General features: G+C 60.1%; 3 protein-coding genes across 6 annotated transcripts in view; 1 reads left to right on the top strand and 2 right to left on the bottom strand.

Annotated features, from left to right (window-relative positions):
* The window catches only part of DLG4 (discs large MAGUK scaffold protein 4), a 22394-nt gene extending 16047 nt beyond the window's left edge, over positions 1-6347 (bottom strand). For all 4 annotated transcript variants that reach the window (XR_005834730.1, XM_040629921.1, XM_040629920.1 and 1 more), the window contains exon 1: positions 6267-6347. Coding sequence is in view for 3 of the 4 variants with exons in the window: in XM_040629921.1 (XP_040485855.1) it covers positions 6267-6296 (30 nt within the window). In the remaining variant the exon portion in view is untranslated. The remainder of the gene's footprint in view (positions 1-6266) is intronic.
* Positions 6348-8921: 2574 nt separating this feature from the next.
* Positions 8922-14249, top strand: ACADVL (acyl-CoA dehydrogenase very long chain). The gene is made up of 20 exons (XM_040629927.1): positions 8922-9081; positions 9167-9242; positions 9518-9583; positions 9672-9744; positions 9831-9895; positions 9990-10124; positions 10553-10697; positions 10951-11080; positions 11188-11313; positions 11685-11883; positions 12065-12169; positions 12601-12687; positions 12772-12834; positions 12935-13036; positions 13108-13205; positions 13316-13388; positions 13474-13546; positions 13660-13732; positions 13833-13908; positions 13982-14249. Exons 1-20 carry the CDS (start codon positions 9020-9022, stop codon positions 14120-14122), a joined length of 1968 nt encoding a protein of 655 aa, XP_040485861.1. The 5' UTR covers positions 8922-9019; the 3' UTR covers positions 14123-14249.
* A 70-nt stretch (positions 14250-14319) lies between these two features.
* LOC121102613 (segment polarity protein dishevelled homolog DVL-2-like) lies at positions 14320-16528 on the bottom strand. The gene is made up of 6 exons (XM_040629928.1): positions 16485-16528; positions 16247-16378; positions 15946-16125; positions 15405-15623; positions 15172-15267; positions 14320-14955 (listed from the first exon to the last, which is right to left on the bottom strand). The coding sequence occupies exons 1-6, from the start codon at positions 16519-16521 to the stop codon at positions 14828-14830; spliced, it is 792 nt and encodes a 263-aa protein (XP_040485862.1). The 5' UTR covers positions 16522-16528; the 3' UTR covers positions 14320-14827.
* Between the last annotated feature and the right edge of the window lie 6 nt (positions 16529-16534).

Consider the following 16534-nt stretch of genomic DNA (forward strand, 5'->3'; position numbering starts at 1 on the left):
GGGGGGGGGGGGGGGGGGGGAATGGGGCTGGCGACAGGAAGCCTTTCCCACCCAGGACAGAGCGATGAGGAGCAAGAAGTGCCTCTAAGAAGGCAAATAGGGGCTCATCAAGATACACTCAGTTTTCTGGAACACAGACTTGGAAAGAGAATCCAGGTTTCAAGACCATGGGCACAAAAAGTAGAGAAGAAGGAAAAGTGGGCGGCGGGGAGGGGGAGAATAAGCTAAATAGCCCCCCCCCAAGGCTGGGCCATCTTGGATAACAGAATTCGAGGACCTGAAAGAGGTTGTTCACTCCACACCCTAAAAAGGTGGTCTGCAGCCTGGACAGCGCCCCAGAACCAGGGGTCCAGGGGGAGGGGAGGAAGCAGCTCCCCTGTCTACTTCCCAAGAGTCCCAAACCCTGCGTCGTCACAAGGCAGGGCCCAGGGTGGCAGCTTCTCCGAGTCTGGGGGAGGGTTCGAACCCAGTGCCCCTCCATCTTCAGCCCACCTCACAGAGAAAAATCCCTGCATCTGATGAAGAAATGTCGGGGTGCACATAAAGAAAATGGAATCACAGAAATTCATCGTTTATTCTAGAGAGGAAAGGAAGGTAAATTTTTATCACAGTGAGACTGCAGACATCTCTCCCTGCCCCACCCCCATGGGGGGGGGCTGTCTAGGACTAAGACTAAGGAAAAGACTCCCCCACATTAGAAGACAATGTGAGGGAAATGGGGCACAAGGGAAGGGTACCAAAGTTCCCAGAATGTGGCTGAAGGAGGTTAGGGCCTATATTCAGTCCTGGGAAATTTTCAGGGTACTGCACATGTAGTAAGGGGAGGGGGGCTGTAGGAAACGTCTGGAGGGGTGGGGTGGGGGAGAGTAATTCCCAAACTTGGAACTGGGAGGTGGGGATCAGGGTCAGCACCTCCCCGTCCCAGATTACAGGACCACTAAAGCAGGACAGGCAGGAAAGGAGGATCCCCTCTTTTACCCTACTGGGGCTCTGGGCCCAAACGGTGACAGCTCAGATGCCATTGGGACCAAGTCTGAACCCCCAATACATTAGGGCATAGGCAAGTAAAAAACCTGGGGATCGCTGTTGTTCCTTCCCCCTTGGCCCTCTCATCACTGGAGCCCCAGCTGCACAGAATGACCTGGAACCGAGACTTGCACCCCCAAAATAGAGGGGTGTGAGTGAAAGTGGGGATGTTGATAAGAGGGGCGACCCACTGCGCCTGTCCGCGAGACACTGCAACCCAGAGACCCCGCGCCAAGCAGAAGGAAGAGCGACAGCACTTGAAGCTTGCACCCTGAGATTTGGGGGGTCCGGGAAGAGGGGAGCGGGGCCGGAGCCCGTACCGCGGCACGTACCACGCAGAGACACATGGAGGCGAATCTGTTCCGAGCCGACATGGAGAAGGGGAGGGGGACTGAGGGGAGGGGGCGGGTGGGAGAGCAAGGGTCCCAGGGTTGGGGGAGGGGGAGGGGCAGAGGGGCGGGGGCTGCGGCGGACGCGGCGACTGGAGGCTGCGGCCGGAGGGGGGGGGAAGGCGCCTGCGCAGTGCGGGAGAGCGTCACGATGGGAGCGAGGGGGTGAGGGGAGACCCTCTTAGCCATCAACTTCCCAGGTTCCAGCTGTTTCTCTGTGGACTTCACCTTCCACAGTCTATTCCTATTCCGACCCCTCTACAGATTTACCAGTTTATAGCTGTAGTTCTCACCTAATCTCCTGCCCCTAAAATCACCAGGCCCCTAACTACTCTGAAACCTCACTGGACCACTCATCTCTACCAGACTCCCAAGGTGCGGGAAGGAAGAAGCACTTCTCTCTCACTGCAGAGGGACCCCCAGAGGATCTAAAATGCCTCCCGCAAGCCCGTCCCGCAAGCCCGTCCTCGCTACCTCCCCAAAGATTGTTGATGCGGACAGCATCCCCTCAGATGCCGAGACATCTCCTATTCTAACCAGCGGTCCAGCCCTACCTGATAGCCAGGCAATGCTTTTCAAGCGTTGATGCCGGTCGTCCTCTCAAATTAAACTACCCTGTAAATCATCCCTTTTGAAATCATATCCCCTAATCCGCCCACAAAGACCTTGAAATTAATGCAAATATTACCCTTGCTCTAATGTAAACATCCAAATAAGCAGTCTTCAAATTCGTCTGGGATCCCCTGTCCAAATCCCTGCATCTAATGAGATCTTCCAGTATGCCCACCCCGGGGTACCAGCAGCAGGGCCCCTGGCTGGCTCAGTGGAAAGAGCATGCAACTCTTGACCTCAGAGTCCTGAGTTCAAGCCCCATGCTGGGAGCAGAAATTACATAAATAAATAAACTTAAAAAAAAGAAAAACTTAAAAAAAAAAAAAAAAAAAAGAACAACAACAAAACCCACCATAGACTTCAGTGGTTGTTCACATGGTTTCACACATATATATATATATATCTCACCAGACCCCAATTTCTGGGTGTACTTAATGTATCTTAAAGCTGACCCTTTGATTTTAGTCGCAGTCTCCAACTTATTCCCAAACCTTTAAGTTAAGAAATACTTCCCTATGCCTTTCCTTCACGCCTCAAGTTCATACAGTACTCCTTTTTCTGGCTGCCCTTCCCACATCTCAACATCACCTTCATGATTCTGAATTCCAACTTTGTTAGAAGAGTGCTCCCAAATATATCTATCTCCCCCACATCCAAGCCTCAAAAAATATTCACCCAAAGGAAGATCTGGCCTGCAACTGGCAGTGACCCACAAATCTTGCAGAACACCTCAAAACGACTGCCTCTGAGGTTTCCATTTTCCCCCCAACAACTGACCCTGAAAGCATTTCTTCCAAATGTTCTCCCATTAAACGCCCACCTTTCCCAGCTCTTAGAGCCCAGTGAGCAGTCTCCTCAAATTTGCCTCTTGGGCTTCTCTATAATGCCCAAACAGGGCAGAGAGGATGGACTGTCCTAGAACCTCGCCAATGTCCCTCCCTTCCTGTTGATCGGAATCTGCTGGGTGCGCCCCCCAAGATGACCCCCAATGCCCTAGTTTCATATCTGGATAGAATGCTCGGATCTTCAGAGGGAGCCCAGGCGAAAAGGAGCTGAACTCGAAATTCCTTCTAGAATAGAAAATGCACAGGCTCTAGTTCTCCACCAGTGGGCGCTGTGGCCCCTTAAGACCCTCCCCCATCCCCCATTTCCTTTTTCCCTCCATTTTCCGTTTCCCTGTTGCCTGGCAACGCAGCAATCAAGGACTTTGTTGTCGCCTAGCAACCGTCTCCCTGGAACATAGAGCTGAGGTAGGAGGTTGTGCTCTGATGAAATTTGAACAGGCCTCCATCTTAGGAAAACTGAGACGTCAGATCGCCCAGCCCTCGGATTCTCCTTCCCAAAGACCCCTCGCACCCCGCCGTTCCTTAGACCACAGGCCCCTCAAACCCCGTTTCTTTTCGGCACTTGGGACCACGCCACGCCCCTGCCGGGTCAGCCCCGCCCTCACCGGTCAGGTTACCCGGCCCTCAGACCCCGCCCCTTCCCGAGGGTTGCTGCCCGCCTCCCTCGATAGAGTAAGCCAGACCCCACCCACCTGCCTCCGGGAGACCACGCCTCCGTCCACTTCCCGCCCATTCGCTCCCCCAGCCTCGCCCACACTGTCCCTCCGCCACGCCCCTGTCCGCCAATGAATGAGGCCGTTGGCCACCCTGCCCCGCCCCCGGCATCTCGGCTAGGCCCAATAAGGACCACCCGGAGGGTTTAACCGCTTCGCCTCCGGGGCTCTGGCCAAATACCCCCGGTCTTTCCCCGCTCTCCCCCCTCCCCCACCTGTTCTGCTCCGCCCTCCGACACCCTCGCCCGGCCCTCCAGTCCGCCACGCAACTTCAGTCGTCGCCGGTTGCCATGGCAACGGCGGCAGCAGCGCGGGGAGAAGGGGGAGGGACGGGGGCGGAGTGGGAGAGAGATTCTCAGAGACAGACACCAGCAGAGACACCGGCGCGGAGTAAGACTCAGTGATCGCTAGGGAGGCAAGAGTTAGCGCAAAGCACAGGGCCTGGCGCAGGGTAGGCATTCCATAAATGTTCCCTAAATTACTGCGGCAGGAATCTAAATATAGGCAATGAAAGATGGAGGACTCCCAAACGGGGCTGGGAAGCTCAACGACCGCCAAGCCTGAGCATTCCCTACCCCACCCAGCATGTTGGGGGCAGGGGGCGCTGCGGGGGGGGAGGGGGAAACAAGTGCCTTGTGCCCCCTGCTGGCTCCTCCTGGGCTACCCTCCACTGCCCTGGATAGAGAGGAACCACAACTCCCAAAAGCCCCACGGACAGCAACCCTCTTACACCGAGGGCTCTTGTGCCTCAAGGCCTTATGGGAGTTGGAGTCCCGTCATCCCGAGACTGACAAGTTTTCCAGCCAAGGAATGTGGCAAGCCTGGGTCTCCTCCACGCCTCTGTAAAACCCCAAATGCATGACTGATCTTCTCTGCGCAAGGCTCCTTCCTTCGGGGATGCTCACCCTGGGCTCCATCGAAGAAGTAGGAGTCTGGATGAGAGATGAATAAGCTCCCCCTCCCAGAATAGCTTGCCGGTGCAGGCAAGCCCCTCACCCTCGCTCGCATATATGTGTTCACATGTTGGAAGCAGAGCCCACACATTCCAACTGGCCTTCTGGGTACACCTGAACACAGGTGACCACAGCCAGGGCAGGCTAAGGGCAGGAGACAGGAGAAGCAAAGGATCAGACAGACACTAAGGAGACCAGGCCAGAGTAAGTGAGGCGCAAAAAATCCACTGAAACTCCAGGGAATGGGGGAAGCAGCAGCATGGGAGAAAGCCTGAAACCCACAGAACTGGGGGAGGGACAAGCAAGTAGCTCTGGAGAGGGTGAGGGGACTCGGGACCTCAAGGTCCTCGGGCTCCAGTCTCTTCCATCCATTGCTCACACGTGCAGGATGCATGTGTACACACGTGTGTGAGTTTGTGGCAGGGAACATGTGTGTCCTCAGCTCCCTCCCCTGAGAAGCTGCAGTTCCCACTAAATATAACCCCCTCCCCAGCCTGTGACTCACCCGGACCCCGCCTCCCCGGCCCCCACTTCCTGTCCCACCCCCCAACCCCCAGCTGCCTGCCACCCGCCCAAGCCTCCCTCCACACACCAGGCATCCAGCTTGCCAGTCCCAGAGTCTCACAGCCAAGACCTAGGTATTCTGCATCGCACCAGGAGCTTGTCTGTGCTCCCCATCCAAGATCTGCGCCCTTTCCAGGCTCCAACCGCAGGGACACCCTTGTCCAGTCCTCACTGCTGCCAGCCCTGCTTTCCTCCAACTCCTTTTCACCCTGGTAACCTGAAATCCAGGTGTCCTCCCCCACCTTGATCCCAAGTGTCAGGGGTAAGAGGAACATTCCCCTCCATCTGCTCTTCTCCCTCTTTCTCAACCAGGAGTGGATACAGTGTGGGAGGAGACAGGGATATTGAGCACCTGCCCGGGCCACCCCCAAATTCTGCACCACCCACCTGATCCCCCTCCTCAAATCCCCTGGCTCCCAAAAGCTGTCCTCCTCCTCCTCAGGGTCTGGCAGCCTCAGCTCCTGCAAGCTTCTCCCTCCCATGGGAGTACCCCAAAGCCTCACCTCGCCTGGTCCATTCCCTCAGGTGATCCTATGTCAGGCCCTAGCCCTCTGACAACTCCCAGCTATCCCCATTCTATAAGATCAAGCCCTAAATGACCAGTTCCCTGTAACTGAGCGTGCCCCCAAATGTGTCTACCACGAGATGCTTGTTCTATAGGTTGAAGGCCCACCCCTTCTCTGCCAGCTGACACCCCCAGACCAGTCAGGCACTCACAACCAATAACCGTCTACCCCATGCCAAGAGCCCCCTGAAATTGGACAAGACACCTAGAAGCCAGTTTGTCCCCCAGGAGGGAAGATGACCCCCCTCACACAGTCCACCTTCCAATGTACAAAAGCAGGACTCCCCTGTGAGCCAGGCTTCTCCTTAAATAAGTCTCCCTCAAACATCGTTGGTGAACCCCAAAACCCATTAGCCCCCCCAAACCACAAAACAGCCTAAATTTTCCATTTCTCTACAGGTACAAAGGGATCACTCCAGGGGGCACCTGTGGCCAAACCCAGCATTATCTCAGATGTGAACCCCAAAACTAAATCATGACCCCCAAATACATCTTTGATGCTGTCACTCCAGGGCCCCCAGCCCAAGATGAGGCCTGCCTAACCCCTCCCCACGAACTCATGCCCTCCTCCCAGTGTATAGCCCCCCCATCATGCTTACCTTGGTTGTCACTATACAGAGACAGTCCATGTTGGGGGGGCTGGCCGCGGCGGCGGGTAAGGGGCTCTGACTTCATCGGAGTTTCGTTCCTCCCCTCCGTGGGTTCTCACCCCTCCCCCCTCCGCACCCCACTTTTGCAGGGGGGGCCAGGATGGGGGGAGGGGTGAGAGGGGAAAGAGGGGGTTGGAGAAGGAAAGGGGAGGGGAGCGTGGGAGGGAGGGGAAGGGGGCCCTAAAAGGGGGTCCCCAGTGGAGGGGAGGGGGCTTGGGGAGCACACCCCGATTCTCAGGAGGGGCGGGGGCACCACCGGGGGCTGGCAGCCCCGGAGTTCGGGGGCAGGGGCATGAGCTGGGGTGGGGGAGGGGAACTGGATTTCGGGGAGCCCCGGGGTAGGGGGGGGTCTTGCCTAACGGCCAGGGGCTAGGGGCCGTGGCGGGGGAGTGGGGTGGGGGGGTCGGAGGCGGCAGCGGCCGAGGGAGCCGTGGAGCCGAGGAGGGAAGGGGAGAGAGGAGGAGAGAGGAAGCAGGGGGAGGGAGGGAGGGAGCGAGGAGCGAGGATGGGGGGGTGCCTTGGCAGAGTTAACTGCTTCAGTGCTGGCAGGAACCCGGATAATGGGAGAGGAGAGAAGAGCAGTAGCAGAGAGGCCCTGAGGCAAAGATGGAGGCCTGGCCAGGCACCAACGCAGACAACAGAGATCAGGGGGATGACTTCTGTTTCTCAGGGGAGGAAGCACCCCGAAGCGGGGCTGGGAGCACCCATGCTCCTTTCAGTACTGGAGCCGGGCCGGGCAGGGGGCAGGGCCTGAGGGAGGGGCTGGCAGGAGGGAATCCCTGGGGGCCGAGTTCTCCCTCAGGGTGCACAGGAGGAAGCCTGAAAAGTAATGGTGTCCTGGACTCTTCAGTGCCTGAAACTGGGGCCAAGGAAAGGGGGGAAGCAGGAGGAAGAAGGGGCTCCAGGACGGGGGAGAGAGGGCGTCCTCTGCACCCCAGACTCAGGAGTTTGTCCGCAGGGCCCCCAAGTGGTCCGGTGAGTTCAGCGGTGCAGCCCTGCCTGCCCGCTCCCTGAGGAAGCGGCCCCTCCTCACCCCCTTACCTGGCTCTCCGAGATGGATGCCTCATAATAGTCCAGAATGTCTGTCACCAGAACAGAGCTGAGTTACCCTCCCCCACCCCGGCCTCCCTGGCCACCCCTGCCACCATCTCGACTCCTTGTGTCTGGTAAGGGAGGAGCTCCTCCAGCCTGGGCTGCTGGGGAGGACGGTCAGGACGACTGACCCCTGCTTGGACTCCTGCTTGCCCCAGATGACCTGCTTGCTCCCAACCAGCCCCCAAATTCGGTCACTGCCCTGGCAGGCCCAGGCCAGCCCTTTCCACCACTGCCCCTCAGAAAATTGGGGCTACTCACCCAGCAAGGCCTGGAAGAGGTCACTGTGCAGCACGGTGAGGAGAGGGGGTGCCCATCGCAACAGTGGGGGGGCCAGGAGCCAGAGGGCTGAGCGGGGAGCTGGTGAAATGCAAGTGAGGGAGGAGTGGGACAAGGAAGAGACGGAGGGACCAACACACTCACTCATCTTCCCCAGCCTGTGCCCTCTGGCCCCAGATTCTACGGGAAGCTTCAGGAGAAGGGTCCCCGAATCCCAGCCCCCACCCCACCCTGCTCAGCCCCCAGGCCTTTCCTCCACAGGACTCTCGAGTTTCACCTCTGGGTCTCTCGGACATCTCTCCCCTCTGACTTTAATCTCCCTAATCCGAAGGGTTGGAGCTGAGCTGCCTCCCCACGGAGTTCTGCTAGCCTGTTAGCCCAAGTGGGCAGTCCCATCCTTCCCCAGGCACCTCACACACTGGCCTCTCTCCCAAAGCCGGGGGTGAGTTTGCTACACTTCCCACAGGGACTGGGGACAGGGGTCACCCCCAAGGAGGTGTCCCCAGGAAGAATGGCAGGGCGGAGGCATAAATTACCTGGGATTCCTCGACCTAGGGCTAGGGAAGTAGGTGTGTGTGTGAGGGGTGGGGGCATGAGAATTCCTACAGTTCCGCTCAGGCTGGGAAGAATCCAGTGTGTCTACCCTGAGCACATGGTCTCAGGAAGGAACAAGGGCAGAGAGAGAGGTTCAGGAAGATCTCAGAGGCCCTAAAAGGGAGGCAGTGAATTTGCGGAAGCGAGGGGAGGGTCCTACTGTGAAAATTCAGGTGGTTCCAAAGTTAGTGACACCTCGTAGGTCTCAGGAAAATATGCTTGGGTCCCCCCACCCCACCATGTCCCTCCCTTTCGTGTTGATGGAGACGGATTTCACGAGAGAGCCCAAAGGGTCGTCTTTCCTTCCTCCTACCTATGGCATCTATCTTAACACTTCTTTCTTCCCACCTCTTCCATCCAACTCCACCTGGGAAGTCCTCCTTTTGGTCTACCCTCCATCTCTCTGGCTGCAGTCGCCTAAGCTCCTCCCTTTTCCGCCCCAGCCTATCCCATCACCCCTTCCGAGGGCTACACTCTAGTTCGGACGGGCGGGATGAAGGCGTTTGGGGGAGACGGGGACATTTGGAGATTGCCCTAGGTCAACCAGAATGCAGGGGCTGGGGGGGCGCTCCGGAACTACACCTCCCAGCATCCCCGGCGACCGGAAGCCCCGCCCACCAGCCTCCCGCCGCATTGTGGATGATGAGTCAAGACTGGAGGGGACACCCAGACTTCGGCGGACGGGACGACAGCGGTAGGTCCGAGGTCGAGTGAGCGGCGCCCGAAGCGGCTCGGAGATGCAGGCGGCACGGATAGCCCCGGGCGTGGGGCGGCAGCTGCGGAGGTTGGGGGTCGGAAGGTGCGTGTTGGGACAGGAGGGATGGGGCGGGGGGCTTGACAGCGGGTTTGGGGACCGCGCCAGGACTGAACCCCGCTCCCCACAGCTCGCGGACAAGTGCGCTCCTGTGGCACCCGCCGCCCGGCCTGGCCCGCCGACCCTATGCCAGTGGGGCCGCTCAGGTGAGTGACGGCGGCATGGGGCGCGCGGTGTGGGAGTGGGGGGTCGGTCTCGGCTCCCCCTTCCCCGCCGCCGGCAGGGGTCTCCCTCTCTGTCCCGGGCACCTGCCGCCCGGCCTGGCGCCGAAAGTGGGGGAAAGGGCAGGCCAGGGTGCCCTGATGAACTGGCGGAAAGATCGGCGCACACGCCCTTCGCCGGCACCCAGATCTTCCCCCGGGGTCTCCTTGGCTCTTCGAACGCTAATTCCCCAGCCTCGCTAACTATCCCTTTCCCCCAGGCGGTTCTGGAGAAGTCAGATTCCCTACCCCCCGAGGCTTCGACCAGGGAGAAGGAGGCCAAGGCGGTATGTGGCCTCCAGGCCGGGAGGAGCTAGGCCAGGGGCTCACCCACCCCAGCAGACAGATCCCTGAAACCCCCTTCTCCCTGCGCAGGAATCGAAGTCTTTCGCTGTGGGGATGTTCAAAGGCCAGCTCACCACCGACCAGGTCTTCCCTTACCCATCTGGTAAGGGGTAGTCAGAGCTGGGTGGGGCAGGGCAACGTCCGTGACTGCAGGGGTGACCTGACCAGCCTGTTCCACATCCCCCACAGTGCTCAACGAGGAGCAGACACAGTTCCTTAAAGAGCTGGTGGGGCCTGTGTCTCGTTTCTTCGAGGTGAGGAGTCACTGGGGTGGGGGAATACAGGACTTTGGCCCCCGAGGGCACGGGAGAGGTGTCGAGCAGCTTCAAAGGAGCGTGCCTTCTCCAGGAGGTGAACGATGCTGCCAAGAATGACATGATGGAGAAGGTGGAGGAGACCACCATGCAGGGCCTCAAGGAGCTGGGGGCCTTTGGTCTGCAAGTGCCCAGTGAACTGGGTGGTGTGGGCCTCTGCAACACCCAGGTGAGGGAAGGCTCCCCCCCACCCCCACCAGCATCCCAGTCTACTCCAACTTGGTGAATTAAGTTCTCACCTGACCCAGGGTTTGTTTGTGAAGTAACTGCCCTTGGGGCCTCCGACGGTGACTGTGCCAATCCATACAGTGATCCCAACAAAGCAACCACCTGTCTCTCCAGCCTTTCCAAAGTTAACTATATGCAGTCCCTTAGGGCCAAGGACCTCACCTAGGTTTACAAGTCCCAACGGAAGGGACTGACAGGAGGATACGAAGCCTCCCTACCAGTGTCCCTCTCTGCCATGGGGACATTTCCTTTCCCCAGTCACCGTGTGGGGATGCCCAGGTCAGCCCCTGCCCTGTTGCCCACACTTTCCTGCTAAGGCCCCCACAGGGCAGCCAGTAACAGCCCTGGAGGCCTGCTTTCCCCCCGCAGTACGCCCGCCTGGTGGAGATCGTGGGCACGCATGACCTTGGCGTGGGAATCACCCTGGGGGCCCATCAGAGCATCGGCTTCAAAGGCATCCTGCTCTTTGGCACAAAGGCCCAGAAAGAAAAATACCTCCCCAAACTGGCATCTGGTGAGGCAGCCCCAGGAGACCCAGGGACTGGGGGTGTCCTGGGCTTGGTACAAATCAGGCTGGTGGGATGGAGGTCACCGCATAGCGGGGCATGTGAGTTGGAGATACTGGGAAGCCATCAGTGTGCTGGTCGGGAAACACGAAGCTGACCGAGGCCAAAAGTGTTGAGGGAGCTGCCTGTGGCAGGGTAGGGACAGTGAGGGGCCTCTGATGCTCCTCGGGACCCAGTTTAAAGGCACTCTCTCTGCAACAGGGGAAACCATAGCTGCTTTCTGTCTAACCGAGCCCTCCAGTGGGTCCGATGCAGCCTCCATCCGAACTGCCGCTGTGCCCAGCCCCTGTGGAAAATATTATACCCTCAATGGAAGCAAGATCTGGATCAGGCAATCTTCCCCCTCCCCCCACTTTGTCTCCTCCTCTCCACCTCTTCCCAGTTTCAGGCCCCACTGCTCTGTCCCCCGCACCCTGACTGCCCCTCATTTTTCCATAGTAACGGGGGCCTGGCAGATGTATTCACCGTCTTTGCCAAGACACCAATTACAGACGCAGCCACGGGGGCCGTGAAGGAGAAGATCACAGCTTTCGTGGTGGAGCGGAGCTTTGGAGGGGTCACCCAGTGAGTGGGCTTGGGGAAAAGAAAGTCAGTTCAGGGCACAGCACTGACATCCGGACAGACGGCGTTACGGGTCACCTTGGGGATGTGTATGAAACCCAAAGCCGTTGGACGGCATGTTCCCTTTGGGATTAAGCTGCACAGATGCACAGAGCTGAGAGAAAGCTCTGGCTCCTGCCACCAGTGAGCCCAGCATCTGGTAGGATAGAGAACCCAGGCGTCCTTACCCTCTGGGCAGGCAGGCACTGTTGCCTACACCCTCTCCCAGGCTGGCAGCTGTGATGCTTCCAGGGCTCCTACAAAATGACCCCACCCCCGTCATCCCACAGCAGTCTGTTGAGCACACCTCTGCTTCTCTCCCTGCCCTGTCACAGCGGGCCCCCCGAGAAGAAGATGGGCATCAAGGCCTCGAACACGGCAGAAGTGTACTTTGACGGAGTACGGGTGCCGTCGGAGAACGTGCTGGGCGAGGTGGGGGGCGGCTTCAAGGTGGCCATGCACATCCTCAACAATGGAAGGTTCGGCATGGCCGCGGCCCTTGCGGGCACCATGCGGGGCATCATTGCTAAGGCGGTGAGTGTCCTGCTTGAGTTCCAGCTAGCCGAAGCAGAGTCACCCTGTCCCCCTTCCCAGGCGGCACCCTGGCCCCTTGCAGGTTCCCCCTCCCCTCCCAGCAGGCTATCCCTCCCAGCCCCGCCCCTCCCAGCGGAGGGAAACTATAGAATCACGCTGCGACACACATGCCCTCTTCCAGGTGGACCATGCTGCCAATCGTACTCAGTTTGGGGAGAAAATTCACAACTTTGGGCTGATCCAGGAGAAGCTGGCCCGGATGGCTATGCTGCAGTACGTGACCGAGGTGAGGGTCCTCCCACACCCCTTCCCCAGAGCCCCGTGGCCTTCCTCCCAGTCGGGTCAGACTACAACTCCCAGCAGCACCTGGGGCAGTGGGTCTCCAGCTTTACACCAATGCCCTAGGGGATGCGGGGAGGCATAGTCAGCTCAGCTGTCGAAGGGGGAGAGCGGTGCCCTTCGTTCTTCCAGGTCCCTGAAGGTGATTCCACCTGCACCCCTACCCTTCTTCACCCCTTTCAAAGAAGTCCAGCGCCTAGAGGCCCCTGATGCACTGGCTCAGGGGACCAAGTTCCTCCCCGGGGCCTGACAGGTGGAGCTAGGTGAAGGCAAGGGCTGCGAGGAGCTAGGGCTGATCTGGTCTTGGGAGCTTCGGGCGATCGGGGGGGAGTCTGACGCCATCCTTTTCCTTCCCGTCTCCCAACCACGCAACCTCAGTCCATGGCTTACATGGTGAGTGCCAACATGGACCAGGGAGCCACGGACTTCCAGATCGAGGCCGCCATCAGTAAAATCTTTGGCTCGGTGAGGCCCCCGGCCTACAGGGCGGGAGAGCCCAGGGTAGGAGCTTGGCTCCAAGACCAATCTTACGTGGTTCTCGGTCCCCAGGAGGCAGCCTGGAAGGTGACGGATGAGTGCATCCAGATCATGGGCGGCATGGGTTTCATGAAGGTACGGAATGGTGCTCTGCCTGGGGTGGCCGCCACGGCCACAGCAGGGGCGGGCGGGCGCCGCTTAGCAAGGCCGTGTGGTCTGGCTTCCCCTGTGGCAGGAGCCTGGAGTGGAACGCGTTCTCCGAGATCTTCGCATTTTCCGGATCTTTGAGGGGACGAACGACATTCTCCGGCTGTTTGTGGCTCTGCAGGGCTGTATGGTAAGAGGGAATTGGGGGGAAGAAGTGGGGAGAAGAGCACGTCCTGACTGTTGGACCCTCTTCCCACACAGGACAAAGGAAAGGAACTTTCTGGACTTGGCAATGCTCTAAAGAATCCCTTTGGGAATGCTGGTCTCTTGCTAGGAGAGGTGGGCAAGCAGTTGAGGAGGTAAGCCTCGGGCAGGCCGGGTCAGGGCAGGCCAGGTCAGGGCAGGCCGGGTCAGGGCAGGCCGGCCCGGGCCGAGGCGACTAACCAGTCACTCTCCCCCTTTCTTGAAGGCGGGCAGGGCTGGGCAGTGGCCTGAGTCTCAGTGGTGTCATCCACCAGGAGCTGAATCGGAGCGGAGAGCTGGTGAGCAGTCGGGTGGAGGGGGGACGGCAGCCGGTGTCAGGAGGCTGGTGCGGCTGGGCCCCCTGAGTGCCTTCCCTCTGTTCAGACAGTGAAGGCTCTGGAGCAGTTTGCCAGCGTGGTGGAGGCCAAGCTGATAAAACACAAGAAGGGGATCGTCAGTGAGTGAGCCCCCCCTCCGCCCCGTCCCCGCCCTGTTCCCACTCCCTCCTGCTCCTCCCCCCGCTGCCCACCCCCAGCATTCACCAACCGGCCCCGACCATCTACCTGACAGATGAACAGTTCGTGCTGCAGCGTCTGGCAGACAGTGCCATTGACCTCTACGCCATGGTGGTAGTTCTGTCCAGGTGAGGCGGCGGAGGGGGAGGCAGCCCGGCGGCGGGGGTGGCGGGGGTCCCGGGCCAGGCTCACGGCCCAGGTTGGTTTTCCCTCCCTGCCTGGTGCCAGGGCCTCAAGATCCCTGAGCGAGGGCCACCCTACAGCCCAGCACGAGAAGATGCTCTGTGACAGCTGGTGTATCGAGGTGAGATTCAGGGTTACCAAGGGCAGGCGGGGGCATGAGGCGCAGGCCTGAACCCCTCCTCGTCTGTCCACAGGCGGCAGCCCGGGTCCGGGAGAGCATGGCTGCCCTGCAGTCCGACCCGCAGCAACAGGAGCTCTTCCGGAACTTCAAAAGCATCTCCAAGGCCTTGGTGGAGCGTGGCGGCATGGTCACCAGCAACCCCCTCGGCTTCTGACTGCTCCCCACCAGGGCCTGGCCTGACAAGTGCCTTCTCTCAAGCCCAGCCCCCCTCCTGCAGGCCCTGGTTCTGCCTTAAAGAGGGGCTGGCCCTGGGGCCTTTCAATAAAGGTTCTCGCAAGCCACGCTCCGCTGCGGTCTCGTCTTTCCCTCGCTGCCTGCCTCCCTCCCAAAGAAAGGAGCCAGAAGCGTGGGGAGTTTGCCCCTTTTGCTTTATTTCGTTTTATACAAGTGACTAAATAAATAGAGTAACAAAAGCAGCTACGTGGGCCCCCAATACCAAACACCCCAGCTGCCTCTGACTGCTGGCTAGGTGCCCACCCCCTTCCTCCTCCCAGGGTACCACTGCCCGCCTCCCACCCTACACAGGACACAGCGGACGGGGCGGGCAGAGCAGGAGGTCACATTTTGGGGTTAGAAGAAGGGACCCAGGAGACAGGGATTCTTCATATAAAAAGGGAAGTGTCTACTAAAAAAATAATCAAAAAACGTACGAAAGTCTATTTCAATCCCCCCCCAAAGGCTTACAAAAACAGTAAAGCTAAAAATAACCAAAGGTCCCTTGTACACCCCCCGAGGGAAGGGGAGGGACCAGGCACTGCTGGTGAGAGTCACAGTGGCAAGCCCCTCGGAGGGCACAGGACGCACAGAAGCACCAAGCACAGGCCAAGGGAAGAGATCGACACGGCCCCCGCTGTGCACTCTACATAACGTCCACAAAGAACTCACTGGGGTTGCCCATGGCCATGTGGAAGCTTTGGCGGCTCGCCGTCAGTTCTGGGGGCACAGAGCCCAGGTCTCTGACCGGAGGGGCCCCGGGGGGCTGCACGGCTGGAGGGACAGGGGGTGGAGGTGGCGGCATCATGACCACCATCATGGGATTGTAGGGGAGGGCCATCCCGGGGGGCGGTCCATAGGGATGGAGGCCAGGGTGGGCTCGGAGATTGGGAGCACCCCCTGACGAGCCTCTGGAAGGGGAGGGCCCCCATCAGCCCCCGCCTGATCCCCGCCCGCCGGAGGCTGCCCCCGCGGCTGGAGGGCTCGGACTGCCGCTGCCGGACTTGGACTCTGGGGCCCGCTCCTCAGGCCTCCCTGTACGCCCTGCTCCCCCATCGCTGCGCGTTGACCCACTGCTCCGGCTCCCTGTGGGGGTGGAGGGGATGGGGCCACCTGAGCCCTGGCCCAGCCTCCCTTGGCCTCCCCAGCCCCTGCCCCCGCCTCTCCTCCCTGGTGTCCCCCTCCCCAGCCTCCGGCAGCACTGACATTGGACAGTGACTTACCCTCGCTGTGCTGGCTACTGGCACTGCCGCCCCCGTAGGTGTAGGACGAGAGCTCGTGGTAGGGTGGTGGCTGGGGGCTGTATGGGTGCGGGGCCGGGTACTGGTATGAGAAGGTGGGCAGCAGGGGCCAGGGGGTCGCCCCAGGCAGAGGAGCCAAGGTGTCCTGGTCCGACGCCCCGCTGGAGCCATCATTGTCATTCAGAGACAGGTTGACGAGGTCTGGAAAGCAGGAGAGGAGACCAAGAGTCCCTGCTTCAAGAGGTGCCATTTCCCCAGAGCCATCCCCGCAGGGCGGGGGGGAGGCCGAAGACAAGCCCCTCTGACAGCAAACTCCCCTGGGCCACTGCCGTGAGGGCAGAGCTCACCCAGGGCCACAAGTCCCACGCACTCCCATGAGACTTGGGAGACAGCCCATCCCCAGCTCCGCACCCAGCGCAAGTTCGCCCACAGAACACGGCTGGGAGTCGCCAGCCAGGGCAGGGGGGTGCGGCTGGAGGGGCAGGGTGGGAGCCGCCCTCTGGGGGCCAGGACAGAAACTCACAGCTCTCACAGCCGCCGCTGAGGTCCCCGAAGACGTAATAGCACTGCTCGGAGAAGGTGATCTTGTTCACGGTGTGTCGGATGAGACCTGCCTTGAGCAGCCCGCTGGCATACTTGCGGGCCTCCCGCCGCTCAGGAAAGCCTTCCACGTGATGGTAGAGCCAGTCCACCACATCCGAGCCTGCGAGCACCCGGAGCAGAGAGGCGCTCAGGTTCTTGGCCCCAACACCGGCCTCACCCCCGCCCAGCCGTTCCCAGCTGGGGCCTCCGCCCCAGGCCGCCTGTCCAGGACCCAGCCATACCCAGAAAGGCGTTAGGGATAGTGATCTTGAGCCACATGCGGTCCCGAACTTCCAGCCCGGACTCGGGGGCCGCCATGGCCTTGGTCACAGACGCCATGTCCGTGTGGATGGAGAGACCCCGGCCCTCACAGCCTGTCCGAGAAGAAACAAGGAGTCAGAGTTAGGGCCCACTGCCAAGGAGCGGCAGGCCACAGCACAGGTGAGAGGGAGGGGAGGGTAAGGTGGGCTGGGGGCTCACCCTCAGGCAGAGAGGACCCCGATGTCATGGTGCTCATGGACGAGGAGCCG

The sequence above is a fragment of the Ursus maritimus genome, unplaced genomic scaffold (assembly GCF_017311325.1).
Source record: "Ursus maritimus isolate PB19 unplaced genomic scaffold, ASM1731132v1 scaffold_14, whole genome shotgun sequence".
NCBI lineage: Eukaryota > Metazoa > Chordata > Mammalia > Carnivora > Ursidae > Ursus > Ursus maritimus.

Excerpts from the sequence above, each read along its gene's own strand:
- ACADVL (XM_040629927.1), top strand. The coding sequence starts at position 9,020 with ATGCAGGCGGCACGGATAGCCCCGGGCGTGGGGCGGCAGCTGCGGAGG. Across the intron at positions 10,698-10,950 it reads CCTCCCCAAACTGGCATCTG|GGGAAACCATAGCTGCTTTC; the intron begins GTGAGGCAGCCC and ends TCTCTGCAACAG. Across the intron at positions 12,688-12,771 it reads TCAGTAAAATCTTTGGCTCG|GAGGCAGCCTGGAAGGTGAC; the intron begins GTGAGGCCCCCG and ends CTCGGTCCCCAG.
- LOC121102613 (XM_040629928.1), bottom strand. The coding sequence starts at position 16,521 with ATGAGCACCATGACATCGGGGTCCTCTCTGCCTGAGG. Across the intron at positions 16,379-16,484 it reads GGGGTCCTCTCTGCCTGAGG|GCTGTGAGGGCCGGGGTCTC; the intron begins GTGAGCCCCCAG and ends CTTCTCGGACAG. Across the intron at positions 14,956-15,171 it reads GTCCAAGTCCGGCAGCGGCA|CCGTGCAGCCCCCCGGGGCC; the intron begins GTCCGAGCCCTC and ends CTGTCCCTCCAG.